This window comes from Aulonocara sp. 'chitande type north' Nkhata Bay, linkage group LG17 (genome assembly GCF_057382095.1).
Source record: "Aulonocara sp. 'chitande type north' Nkhata Bay isolate Kocher_YH1m ecotype deep benthic linkage group LG17, A_spYH_male_GT1.1, whole genome shotgun sequence".
NCBI classification, from domain to species: Eukaryota; Metazoa; Chordata; class Actinopteri; order Cichliformes; family Cichlidae; genus Aulonocara; species Aulonocara sp. 'chitande type north' Nkhata Bay.
In genome coordinates, this window is record NC_141360.1 from 21,488,828 (window position 1) to 21,502,391 (window position 13,564).

Genomic DNA, 13,564 nt, shown 5'->3' on the forward strand with positions numbered 1-13,564 from the left:
AAATTATCTTCTTGTGCTAGTGCATTTATAGACATTAATTTGTTTTTATTTCTTAGCTTATTAGCAATAAAGACTTCTTGACTTCTTAGCTGGTTTCTTCACTAGTTCTATATTTTTAACTATTTATTACTAGTTAGTTACCGGGTATTAGTTATTTGTGTTTTGTATTTTTTTTTTTTTTTTTTTGCTTATGAAGGTGTCTTTACTTTGAAATTCTGAAGAAGAACATCAGTTCTGTGTTGTATTATATTTATTTCATTCTGGCTGCTTATTGTCATTTTGTTTTGTTTTTTTCAATTATTTTCACACCAGTAAATTTATACAACTTTTTCTCAGCATTTTGTACTCAATGCTCAGAGGAAAGCTTTATATTGAAAATACTGACATGAAATGCCTGTTTTTTGTTTCATGCTGAAAATAATTGCCATGCTATTTATGCTTGAATCATATTTTTAGTTCATTTAATTCAAGGCTCACTTTTTAAAAAAAAAATTGTAGCTTTCAGCCATAGCTCACTATCATGGCCCAATTCAAGTATACAGAGCTACCTGCGGTAGCAACACCTTGTAAATAAGCTGTCACTATTTGTCATTAGAGGTTTGATTCAAATAGAATTCCAAAATTATATTTCTTTATTTATTAAGGTATATAAATTTCCACTTATTTAATGCTATTTTTTCCAAATCGTTTTTATAAATAAAATATATCTTATGTTATCTTGTCTAAAATAAAATATAACAACAGAGATATCTTAATAATGTATAATGAAATCCAAATTATTAGAAATTAAAGTAAGAATAATATGTTATTTATATTTATTTTATGACTTTATGATATAATAATATGTAAAAAAAACCTCAAGATGAAGCAGAATTATATGTTTAAAACTACAATTTATTTCATATTTGAACCAGTTTTTTAACGTCTTTTATTTTGAAAAGTCGAACAGGAGGCTCTTGCGTTCGCCGCGTCGAGCTTAACGTCAGCGCGTCGGGAGCAGGAGGGAGCGGCTCTGGTCGAGCGACGTTCACTGCGAACAGGAGAGAGAGTGAGCGGCGGAGAGCGCAGCGGAGCGGACGGGTGGATGACTGTGAGTACTGCTTCTTTTCTCCCGTTTCGCGCTTTTACCCCTTTTTCCTCGCTTCCCCCTCCTTTTTCCTCCCTCTTTCATGTAGATATGAGCTAGCCTGAGTCGAACCGGGAAATGTCCCGGCTAGCAGGGACGGGCGACAGGCCGGTCGGGAGCCGCGCTGGGCTGGGTTTGCGGAAGCAAGCGACCGGCGGACAGACAGACGGATGGACGTAAAGGCAGACAGACGGACGGCGGCTGTCCTGATGAGAATACAGTTTATATCAGACACGGGCTGACTGCTTCACGGCGTCACGGCGGCTGTCTGTCCGTCTGTGAGTCTGTTTCCGGTCTGTAGAGCCCGAAGTCCGCTTCTGCTCGCGTTTTGTCTCCGCTCTTCTGAGGCAGCGGGGCCTGCTTGCAGAGCTTCCCGGGTAGGGAGCATTGTGAGGCGGCCACAGAGCTGCGGAAGCCCCGTTGCTCTCCCGGAGGCAAAAAAAAGAAAAAACGAGTGGAAGTGATTGATGAGAGGATGCAGAGTTTGGGAGCTTGAGGGAACCTGCAATCAAAGCCAGTTTGGTTGCACAGACACTGCTTGGTTTTATTCCTCTCCTGTTGTACTGCCTGTCAGCAACACACACACACACTGAGTATTGACAGGCCCCACCTAGTTCTGCTTGACTCAGGGATCTGTGCGTATTGTGAGTCCATATTTCTGCTCTGACAACTTCACTTTAGTAGATTAACATTATTCGGTGATTGCTGGAAAAAGCAGAAGTGCCCACCGAGTGAGCAAAATACTGAAATATAAGAATAAAATGCAGGTTTCAGGTTGGGTTGAACTGTGTGTATCTGTGCAGTGATGCTCTGGTAACTAAAGATTAATGTATTTATAGCCTATAAATTAAGGCCAGCAGTCTATGTTGATAGCAGCAGATCCTCTTTTTGTTCACATGTAAACAAAACAAGCAGGAAGCACTGACGTGAAGTATGAAGTTTCAGGTTAAAGTCTTCCTTTCAGTCAGCGTTTATGTGGTACAATCACAATACAACATAAAAGCCTCAGTGACGCCTCATTTTACAGTTATATAATAATTTGCTGTGTAGTTTGATTGTTGTTGTTCATGCATTAAGTCTGAACTGGAGTTAAACTTAAACAGACCCACAGTGAGGGTTCATTTATAAGGAAATACACTCATAGTGTGCAGAAAGGGCAGTATTTCTTTTTTGAATTGTTACAAATTTGGACTATAAGGAGATATGGAAGCTTTCTTCTTCTGTGTATTGTTGGGACATGACTGTGTGTTGCTTTCTCCACAGACTGTGTATAAAAGATGGTGAAGGCACCATCGTTTGTGTTTTGTGGTCGTTTTGGAGATATTATTGGAGTCCAGTTCACAGACTCCAATTAGCTGAAGCCACCTGCCTCTCCATCTTTCTATAGCAAAAACAGTGTCTGTTCGATATTAGGGAAACTGCAGCTTTTTTGGTACTTCAGGTTAATTTTCCACGTCCCGAGGTTCCTGTTTGGCACTTCCTCTGGGTTTGATGCCTGTGGGTGTGCCAAACCAGGTTTAGGCAGCCTGAGCTGTAAAGACAAATATTTCATGAGCAGCAGTGTTGGTAAGAGCAAATCAGCTGATATTCTTTAAGAAGTTTAAGAGAAGAGTGTGTCTATTTTAATTTGCTCACTTTGCTCTGACCCAAAAGTGGATAAGTGGAAGTATATGGATGGGTTATGAGAGCTTTTTAAATTAAAGTACTTTCTAAACCTTAGTTCTGATTTATTGGAAGACGTGATGATCTTTTTCTTCCTGCTGTTGCTGTGTGTCTGTGCGTGTTTCTGTAACGTCTCATTATATTTCGTCATAGCACAGCATCGTGAAGCATGAGGGGGAAAGTCCCGATGCAGGTGCTCTCCCGCAGAGGCAGGTTTGTGACAGGCGGACTTGTAAATGTCCAGAGATAGGGCTTCAGGTGTGATCGAAGGGTTTTAGATGTTTTGGCTCATCCAGCTTTCCCCTTGATGGCCTCACCTCTGCTGCTCCAGTGAGTTACTTCTTGCGAAGCGTTGAACCCGTCTGGACTTGCTGCAGAGCGTTGTAGTGAGGCAAGCCTGTTCAGACCCTCAGGCAATGAAATCCATTACTGCTGATGCCTTCACTGACAATAGGGTAGATAAAACCTGAGATTTGAACTCCTCCCAGTCTCCACCTGATCACTTGTGTGCATTTAGCGCATTTATACAGCTGTCGTGACTGGAGATGGAGACATTTAACATTTTTAGGGTTTTTTAGGGCGTTTTCTGTGACCCATACACCACACTAGTTTTTATTTAAAATATGAACAAAAGCCCTGAACAATAAAATCCACTGGGAGTCGTTCTCTTCTTGTTTCTTGTCCCCAAAATAGAATAGATAAACTCTGAAAATAGGATTTGGGCAAAAGTTTCAAGCAAGAGTACTCACTGAGTGTGATTAGTCACAACAGGAGTCTTGCAGTGACTTAAATATATAACTACATGAAGACATTAATAGTCCTATTATTTGAGATAACGGATTTACCTAAAAATTGTAAACACTTGTTGCCTCCAAAATATTAAGCAACTTTAACTTAAGCTGAATGTTTGATGGTAACTTGTTTATCATAAGTGTTTATTCTCAGATTGGTTACCAAAATAAAAGCTTTAAATTTAAGAAGCATTTTGTCTTGAGTTAGTCTTGTCTTAGGTCAGTTAAGAGTATTTGTGACACAGTATTTACGTTTTTGTTGTACACTGCACAGTTACAGAAACCAAACTTTCATGCATGCGATTCTTCTTTTATATCCCTGCAGCCTCTAAAATTAAAGTAACAACTTCTGGAGACCTGATCTAACATGGTTTCCAGGTTGCAAGACTTTTATCCTTCTTTTAAGTCACCTTTGTTCTGATTGGCTGCCCCTCGTAAAGAGAATGTATGAACCACAGACAGGATATGAGATGGGTGTAGCCAGTGTTACATCACCAGCTGATCAGTGAAGTCTCGTAATGAAACCTCAAACTCGGTAATGAAAAAACAGAAGCCTGTTTGTGGCGAGGAGCCGCCCCCTGGTGGTCAATACATTTCTGGTTTTAACAGCAGGCAGGTTGAGCTCTGGAGCCTGAGATGATCAGATTAGGGATATCTGCACTCTATGACATCACAGAGATCCGATAATAGTGGAAACTGTCTGAATCACAGTGTTTAGAGTGCAAGCTTTTGGCTCATGGGACTTATTTTTACATATGCTGACCTTATTAGAAACTTGGCCATGCTTAATATGAACATCCACCATCGGAGCAGGAGATATGTGGCAGGGTATAAGGGTCGACTTTAAATATTAGATTACACCTGGTGTTACTCACTTATAGAGTCTTTTCTGGCTGTCAGTTAGTAGCTGTATTTGTGTTGTTTACAGGCTGTGATGGTAAAATTTGAAATGGTTTTAGGGTCTGTAAACACATCGTGTCAGCGGGGGTCCTCATGAACAATCTTAAACGTGTGTGTATTTGGGTGTGTGTGTGTTTGTGCATCGTGTTGCTTCTTGTTGCCGTGACAGTGAAGGTTTGCACACACATGGCGAGGAATGATTGGTATGCATCCACACACTGAGACATGAACGCATAGCAACAGTAACCAGGAAGGATTCAATAGCAGTGACATCACCACCAGCTGTGAGATCATGTGACTCCGCAGTTTTCAGTAACTTACCACATGCATGCTGGGTAATCATTATCTCCCAGTGAGGGGCAGGAAGTTTTCATTTGTGTGTTTGTAATTGATGGTGTTACATCTCCAGGTGCATCATAGGAGGAGGTGGGGCTTACTGTAATCCTGCTGTGTGATTGGTAGCTGTGACTGGATGTCCAATAGCGACCTGTTAACGGTCTCCTCCTCTGTGTTTGTGTCTCTCACCCAGCAGACAGACAGTCAGGATGCGTGAATACAAACTGGTTGTTTTAGGATCAGGAGGCGTCGGCAAGTCAGCTCTGGTAAGTAAAAAAAAAAAATCCACGTTAATCAGCTGTTTGCATTAAAGTGAGAGTCTGATGTTATTCTATTTAATGTCAGTGAGTGCCAAAAATAAAATGTAATCAACACTGAAATTATCCTGCTGATGAGCTCAGAGCCACATGGCAACACCTTGCACTTTATTTTAACTCAAATATTCAATGTCGATTAATCCGCTGCTGAAAATAGTCCCCACCAAAAACTAATAAAGAAATAGAAAAACTGAAAATAAATACTTGTAATATGTATATAAAACCCCCCACTGAAATAGTGACAAATATTTATATAAAATATATGAAAGAAAAGAAGAAAAATAGAAGAAAAATAAATAAATTATTATTTTTTAAATATTTAAAATAAATAAAAATTGATAAAGAATGAATAGGAAGATAGAAAATATATTTATGAATACTGAATAAGATAAAGATTAAAGATAAAAAATACAATATAAATAGACAAATAAATAATATAACTAATTATATAAAGATATAATAAAACTTATATAAAGATAATTATATTCAAAATGTGTGTATGAAAGACTAGAAAAACAATTTTCAGTCATTATGTTTTACAAAACTTTATAAGAAGAGTCAAAAATTAATAAGAGGTGATGTAACGTTGCGGGAAATTGCGTTTCCTGTTCTTGCACTAGTGTTTGTATTATTCATATACTGATTTTTGTGCATTCACGTTTGTACATTGAGGTAAAACTGTGTTTGCAGCTTTGGGACTTGCATGGCTGGAGTGCTCCAGTGCAGATTCCTGTGTAAATGGCTGCACAGTGATGTCACTGTGCTTCGTTTTTGCGCCGGCCATCACTGACACACTAACACGGCGGTGTCAGTCACACTACAATGAAGTGCTTTACTCCCCATGATATAATGGAGACGTGTCACAGTGTCACATTAATTCCGCTCTAATGACTCCCAATGGGGAGCTGAACAGAGCTCCATTAACACTGCTGTCCTACTTCTCTTTGTCCCGCTACTCATGTCCGTCCGTCTGTCCATCTCCAGACTGTCCAGTTTGTTCAGGGAATCTTTGTGGAGAAATACGACCCCACGATAGAGGACTCCTACAGGAAGGTAGGACCTCTTCATCCTCACACATTTTTAGAAGCATCTATAGTTTAATTAGTTTTAGTTATAATCCACAGTTATGATTCATTTCTTTTGTTTCTGCAGCAAGTCGAGGTCGATGGACAGCAGTGTATGCTGGAGATCCTGGACACAGCAGGAACAGTAAGACCTGGCTCTGTCTACATACTTTTGACCATGAGATGTGCCTGACTGAGTCCTGACCACCTGTCTGTCTGTCTTTAGGAGCAGTTCACAGCAATGAGAGACCTGTACATGAAGAATGGCCAGGGCTTTGCTCTGGTTTACTCCATCACGGCTCAGTCCACCTTCAACGACCTTCAAGACCTCCGAGAGCAGATCCTCAGAGTGAAGGACACGGAAGATGTAAGAAACCACAGCACCCTATACTTTGCCTAAACTCACCCTAACATGCAGTTTTAAGTCATGGTTTCAGTTAAGTTAAGCACTGAAGCTCCTCTTAACGTTTTCTGGAGCCTTCTTTGTCAGATGAAGGAGTCTGTAGCATAGTTAAGGAGCTCCTGAGTAATTTGTCCGGTTGTAGTTAGTCAGTTGCTGATGTTTGTATTTAAAACTCTTGTTTCTTGGCTCAGAGGAAGTTGCCTAGAAAACCAGTGGAGAAAGGGAGAAGTTTCTGGTGGCAGCCAAAAATAGTTTACAATGATATAAAAATGTAATTTGAGATAAAGCAGTTAAATCTGAGTTTAAGAGGAAGTGGACTCTATCACCTCCACATAATCCTGCTGTCAGGCTTATGCTAAGCTAGCTAACTGACTGCTGATGGGTGTATGTGTAATTTATTCTCATGAAACAGAGGTCACTTGTTTTAACACGCCACCATCAGCCAGCCTGTGTGGAGGCCTTTAGCATTGCTCCCCCTGCCAGACATGAGTTACATTACATAGGTTCCAAAAAATTTTATTTTTAATCAGCATCTAGTGGAGAAAGAAGAAAATAAAAAAACTGCAAATTTGCAATTTAAATGTAAAAGAATAAAAAAGCAAATTTGTAATTAAAAAAAATAGAAAATGCTTCTAAACAAGCTTTTAAACAAATAAAATAAAACAAGCAAATTAATTTATAACATCTACATTTAAAATGAGAATAAAACAAAAAAAAATGAATTAAAAAAGAAAGTATTAATAAAAAGAAAACATTGTTTTGTACAACATTTTTTAAAAACCCAATATTTTTAATATGTTTCAAGTTAGAAATGTATTTATATTAACATGAATTTAAGATTCTGCATTGATTTAGTCAATAAAATCACTGAATAAAATTTCAAACATGATGATTTTGTTATGAAACAGATGATTTACAAAATGGATAAATATAAATAAAAAAATTAAGGAAACATACATTCTGACTTCACGTCAAACGTTACAGATTTTTAAAACCAGATGAAACACTGATGTCCTCTTTTCTGGTTTTCACATGATTTTTCTCCCGTTAAAATAATCCAGTGATCATCTTTGAATGTGCTGCAAACAGCTGTCTGAATGTGAGTGTTTGGTGCGCCACTTTAGGTTCCCATGATCCTGGTTGGAAATAAATGCGATCTGGAGGTGGAGCGTGTGGTGGCCAAAGAGTCAGGCATCGGTCTCGCTCGCCAGTGGAACTCCTGCGCCTTCCTTGAGACCTCGGCCAAGAGCAAGATTAACGTCAACGAGGTGACAAAACACACCCACAGCAAAGTTTACACAGTTACTCAGAGCTGTATTTAAACCTAAATATCTTTGGGCTTCTGAGTTTTGAGCACCATTGATTCGGCAAAATGATGTACACATCATCTGGAGTTTGTAAAAAACTGAAATAAAGCTTACAGCGTGCAACACGAGAGAATCACTGTGATGTGTGCGGTCCTGGCTCAAAAACGCTGGAAGCTGTAATAATACAAACATCAGACTATTCCTCCAGAGTTTTTGTCATAGACAAAGAAAAAATGGATTTCATTGTTAGTTTCAGACATTTTGAAGCCTTAGCATTTGTGTTTCAGCTGCTGCTCTGTTGGTTTTGGGGATATGAGCATTTTAGGACTATTATAGTCTAAATATGCATTTAGACTCTTTCAAACCATCCTCTCTGTCCAAAATGTGTACATTTGAAAGAGGAGTAAAAGAGGCCATTTATGTCCACTGTGAGCGACCATCTTTGAACAGAGGCAGTGGTTTACAACACCAACTGTCTGGCATCTATAATCCAGTTTTGAGATCCCTCCCAGACGCCTTAACGCCCACTCACATCCTGGGCCATCTGACCTCAGGAAATCACATGATAGGGTGGGGCTAGGTTTCACAATGAGCTCACCCAAAACCTTGGCTGATTGTGACCTACACCCATTTTCACACCTTGGCTCGTGTGATTAGGTAGAGGATCATTAGGGGGTCCATTGTCCCTCTTGGTGGGTTACTCCCACAGAGCTTAAATCTGGGAGTCTCCACCATTTGACCCTAGAACTGAAGAAGCTTCTCGGATGAGAAGCTTCTCAGAGGTGAAACGTCTTCAAGCCACTTAAAGAAGTCCACACACTTTTCTTTCCAAGCTCCTTAGATTACGATGACCTGGATGACTGAGAACCTTCACAGACACATTTTTAAGTAGTTTTTGGTATTTTATTAGTAGTTTGGGGAATGTTTGGCAGTTTTTGGCAGTGTAGGTTTCATTTCTTCGTGTTTGTTTGCAGATCTTCTACGACCTTGTCCGACAGATCAACAGGAAGAGTCCCGTTCCAGGGAAAACCCGCAAAAAGCCCACTTGTCAGCTTCTCTAATGGCAGGTAGCTTCTATTGTCCCATGCGCGCACACACACACACACACACACACACACACACACACACACACACACACACACACACACATTGAGTTTATCACACACGTTGTTGTTCACACACACTCTGGTTCTCTGTGTCCAGATTCCTGCTCACCTGATAACCAACCAACCAATCACAGGACATCTTCCAGCTGGCCACGCCCCTTTAACACAACCATGTCATCATCAGCATCAGCCACTCTGTTACCATGACGATCTCTTCTCCCATCCTTCATCACACTATGTAAAGGAGACTGTTACCTTGGAAACATTAAAACAGAACATCAAAGGACTGCTACGGTGGTGGCGATGATGATGATGATTCTGCTGTTGCGGGAATGCAGGGGCTTGATTTAAACTACGGTTCCCATCATGCTCTCTGCTAGGCTGTCTTTGCAGTGGGGAGTGGCTTCTTGCTTTTTTGTCTTTTCTTTTTAAAAAAATTTAAACTTTTTTTTTCCGTTTCTTTCGCCTTATTGTTTTCCGGCAGCCCTGAGCCAATCACACGCAGTGTGACCGTCAGCTGTGTCGGCATCGCCGCGGTGATGACGATGACGCCGACACGGCTGACTGTGTGTGTGTGTGTGGCTTTGGTGAAACCTGTGGATTCATACAGCGGTTATTATTACAGTGATTATTATTATGATTCTTTGTGAAAACAATTAAGTCATTTTATGTTTTTGATTTTTGGGGCGGGAGGGGTGGGGGTGGGGGTGGGGGTGAGGCAGGGTTGGGGGTTGTAGCAGCAGGTCAAGAGGTTAGCTTACTGTGCTGATAGCAGTGCCGTAATTAAAATTAGCCTAAAGTTAACAAACTGGGCGGAATCAGGAAGAATATAGATATAACGGGAAGATGTTAGGTGGCTTGTTGCCATAGCAGCATGGCGAGCTGACTCCTGATCTGCTGCTCAGGGCGGACATGTTGCCTTTTTGACAGCAGACTCACACTGGTCCAGTACCTTAACTCTGTGTGTGTGTTTGTGTGTGTGTTTGTGAGTGTATGTGAGCTACGTAACAACAGTGAAGCAGGCCACTTTCTGTAATGATCGTTTTTTGACCTGCGCGGTTGAAACACTGAATTATTGGTCCTTTAGTCACTTTAACTGATAAGATATTAAAGGGGGCCTGTCATGCTCTTTTTCAGCTCTATATTATTTCCACTAGAGCAGTTTTACCTGATTTAAAAGTAAATTAATGCCCTTACTGTCCTTTCCCGGCCCTTTTTGGAGCTTCTGGGCTAATCTGCTTAAAATGAGCCATTTTAACCCGTCGCTTTAAGGACATCCCCATCCCTGAAAGCCCGCCTTCTTCTTATCGGTCCACTGATGGGAGCCTGCAGAGGGGCAGCACCAAAAACAAACTGAAGCCTGAGCTTTGTGTGTACAGGTACAACTTTCACACGTTTTCATCCCATTATTTAAAACTATGGCCATGTTTAAAATAAATATCTGGCATTAAAGTTTAGAAAGGAGTACCAGGAACATATTAGGGAAAAAATGTGTTTGTATTGTCAGAATAAAGTTGCAGAATGATGTAGGTATTTCAACAATAAAGTCAAGAGTTTGAGAATAAAACTGAAATAAGATTTTAATTTTAAAAAAGTCAAGATTTTGGAAATAAGGTCAAAATTATGAGGAACAAAGTAAAGCTTATGAGAGTCAAGATTTCAAGAATAAACAAAAAACTAACACAGCATAATCGGTCCCCTTTAAGCTTCTGATGGATGGATTCCCAAATACAATCAGGATAAGGCAGAGTTTCTTGTATTCTTGGTACGTCGTGCTAACACTTTAGCATGCACCGTGCTGAGTAATACTTAAATGTTAAATTGTTAGCATCGATAGATGGAGGTGTTTTCTTATCAGTTGAAGAACAAACTTAAAGTCTCAGTGTTTCAGTTTAATAGTAGCATGGCTGCAGTCCAGCCGGAGGGGGTTAAACCCACAGAAAAAATCCTTTGAATATGTGTTTGTGGGCGTGGTCAGCTCACAGGAAACGCTTGCTGGACCCGTGACCTCTGTGAGTGCTGCTGTGCACAGTGTTGTACTATCAGCAGGGTACTGCTGTCAGTATTCTGGGTCTCCTCCAGTGTCTTCAGTCATGTAGCATGTTGATGTTTCTGCCAGTACCGGGTCTGACCTCCAGGAGGTGCTGCTGCAACAGTTTGCATGACACGAGCAGAAGCTTCCGGGCCAGAGAGCCGTTTGTGGCTGCGGCAGGCCGATCGCCAACTGTTTCTTGCAAGCACGTTATGATGATTCCAGCTTTATTCTTGTAATATCAACAGAGGAGGGGCTCATTACTGCCTCTGTTGGTCGTAAAGCAGAAAACACCTACTGCTGTTATTTCTGAAAGCTGCAGGTATAATAGGTGTTTCTGTGTACGCCACAAGGGGCAGCGCACAGCACCTTTTATAGCCAAAAACAAACACGGATTATAAAAAATACACCCCATCGTACTCTTGATAATGTTTATAAGCCACTTTCATGACAGTTTAAAACAATATGAGGCCATTTTTAAGTATATTTTATCACTTCTCCTACACAGTATCCATAACTGGTGTATTAGCAGTTAATGACTGATGATTAATGATGATTAGCAAGCATATTTAGTTACATATAATGGTGTGATTATGTTTATTTTAACTGTTTATTCACATATACATTGTGCATTGCAGTGTATTCTCAGTGTTGGAAAATATTTCTTCATGTATCAATAGAGACGCTTCATATTATGTATTCATTTATGTGATTATAGCTGATTATGGTTATGAGTAATTCATTAAGAGGGGAAATGAGGTGATAAATGCTTGAAATGTCCTTTAATCTGTTTAGAACTGCTTCAAAGTGAGTTTGTTAAGGGTTCTGGCTTTAAAGCGGGAGTTTCATCCTCAGAAACAACTTTTAGTCATTTCGCTGGCCAGCCGTGGCTGCACTCTGACCTTTCGGGCCTTCGCCAAGAGGCTGTGGTGCCATTTGTCATTTCCTGTGACTTCTGAAGGCGTCAGTGTGGTTTAAGAAGAAGAAGAAACAAGTCTGATGTTTTGGAAAAAAGTTCTTTAGATCTCTTAATCGTGTGCGAATCAACAGAAGCAGCTGTGTGAAAACACAAGAAAGGGAGCTAGGCCTTATTTTCACACATCTGCAACGATGCTGCAGACTGAAAAGTAGCTGCAATTGTTGCTTTGAAGACGCGAAGCCAGGACTGAGTGTTTGGACAGAAACAGACGTGTGTTAAAGTCTTTACACACTTCATTTAAAGCGCACTGAGGTCTTGACAGCTACAGTAAATAGGTGCAGATGGTAACACTTCACTTTAAGTGCCCGTATTTGGCATTTAAGAGCAGCATGTAAACATTTAATAGAAGTGGTATTGCTGTACGGCAGCTGTAAGCAGATATGAACATGTAAATGTGACTAAAAGAAAAATCTGACTACATTTCATGTGTTTAAGCATTAAAGTTCACTCTTACAGCTGCATTACAGTGTGTCACAGACCATGTGAGGCACATTTACATACTTCACTCTGCTTTCCAGTCCTCAATCTGATGTGAGGTCAAAGTGACCATGGCAGCCACAGCCGAATGCAAACTGGAATGAGCAGTTCACAATACGAAGAAATTATTTTTATTTTTTTTTTCTCAGTACTGATATAATTCTGCTTCTTTTTCTCTGTATGGCATGATGACCAGTGAAATGTAAAAGAAACCAGTTCAACCAGTGATGTATCAGCTTTGAAAAAATAAAGGAAAAAAAAAAACCACCCAGTAAGCTGCTGGGAGATTAAACACTGGTGCTGAAATGGTCTGAACTGGTTTCTTCCCAGTACGGAAACCCACAGTGGCAGCGGGAGGCAGGGGGAGGGGAGGGGGCAGTGAAGCCAAATGTAAAGTTAAAAACTAAAAAGCCTTAAATGAATAAAAGTGGTGCAATTTTGTAACAGCAACCTGTGATGTGGAGTCATTCTGAATTTCAGCCACTCGTAGAAATCAAACGGCGCAAATCACTCGAGCTCTAGTTACCATCTTCAAAGATCTGTGTCGACGATTGAGCTGCAAAACCAAGAAATGGTCACTGGGACTTCTTCAGCATCACAGACAAGGCTGTGTCCTATCTCTGCTCCTCTTCTTTGTCACCCTGAAGCTGTTTAGAAAGGCCTCAGCGACCTGGACTTTGGCCTACACCTCGCTTTGCACAAACAGGATGAGATGAAGCTGCCAGGTATGACAACCAAGGAGCCACTAAGATGGACATTAAATACTCAGAGAGCACTTCCTACTACTGGACATATTCAACCAGTCACACACACTCACACTCTGATGGATGCACCAGGGGAAACTCTTGAGTTCAGCATCAGGAACCATCCGCCAATCTTCCAACTGGTCTACCACCTGAGCCGCATTGTGTGCGGATGTGGAGGCAGATGTTGGGGATCTGCATCAAGAGCATATATGTCATGGCCTGAAGTTGGGGAGTGTGCATCAGTGTGAAACATGGGAAACATGGGTATTGGAAGGTGGCAGCTGTGGGAACTAGAAGCTTAGTGTCATAGAATTCATA

At 40.6% G+C, this 13,564-nt stretch overlaps 1 protein-coding gene across 3 annotated transcripts; it reads left to right on the forward strand.

Moving 5' to 3' along the window:
• Positions 1–982: 982 nt before the first annotated feature.
• On the forward strand, positions 983–9,652 carry LOC147310038 (ras-related protein Rap-1b). Of its 3 annotated transcripts, none has more exons than XM_086268194.1 (8): positions 983–1,090; positions 5,012–5,081; positions 6,117–6,185; positions 6,285–6,341; positions 6,423–6,563; positions 7,724–7,867; positions 8,881–8,969; positions 9,110–9,652. In XM_086268194.1, the coding sequence occupies exons 2-7, from the start codon at positions 5,025–5,027 to the stop codon at positions 8,965–8,967; spliced, it is 555 nt and encodes a 184-aa protein (XP_086124320.1). In that variant the 5' UTR covers positions 983–1,090; positions 5,012–5,024; the 3' UTR covers positions 8,968–8,969; positions 9,110–9,652. The 3 variants fall into 3 exon arrangements, with proteins under 3 accessions (XP_086124320.1, XP_086124318.1, XP_086124319.1); XM_086268192.1 differs by having other exon boundaries at positions 985–1,090; positions 8,881–8,973; XM_086268193.1 differs by having other exon boundaries at positions 1,014–1,090; positions 5,009–5,081; positions 8,881–8,973.
• The last annotated feature ends 3,912 nt before the right edge of the window (positions 9,653–13,564 follow it).

What these genes read in the sequence shown, in the direction of transcription:
- LOC147310038 (XM_086268194.1), top strand. Translation starts at nt 5,025, where the DNA reads ATGCGTGAATACAAACTGGTTGTTTTAGGATCAGGAGGCGTCGGCAAG. An exon ending in TCCTGGACACAGCAGGAACA is followed by an intron (nt 6,342 to 6,422) that starts GTAAGACCTGGC and finishes GTCTGTCTTTAG; the next exon opens with GAGCAGTTCACAGCAATGAG. An exon ending in GCAAGATTAACGTCAACGAG is followed by an intron (nt 7,868 to 8,880) that starts GTGACAAAACAC and finishes GTTTGTTTGCAG; the next exon opens with ATCTTCTACGACCTTGTCCG.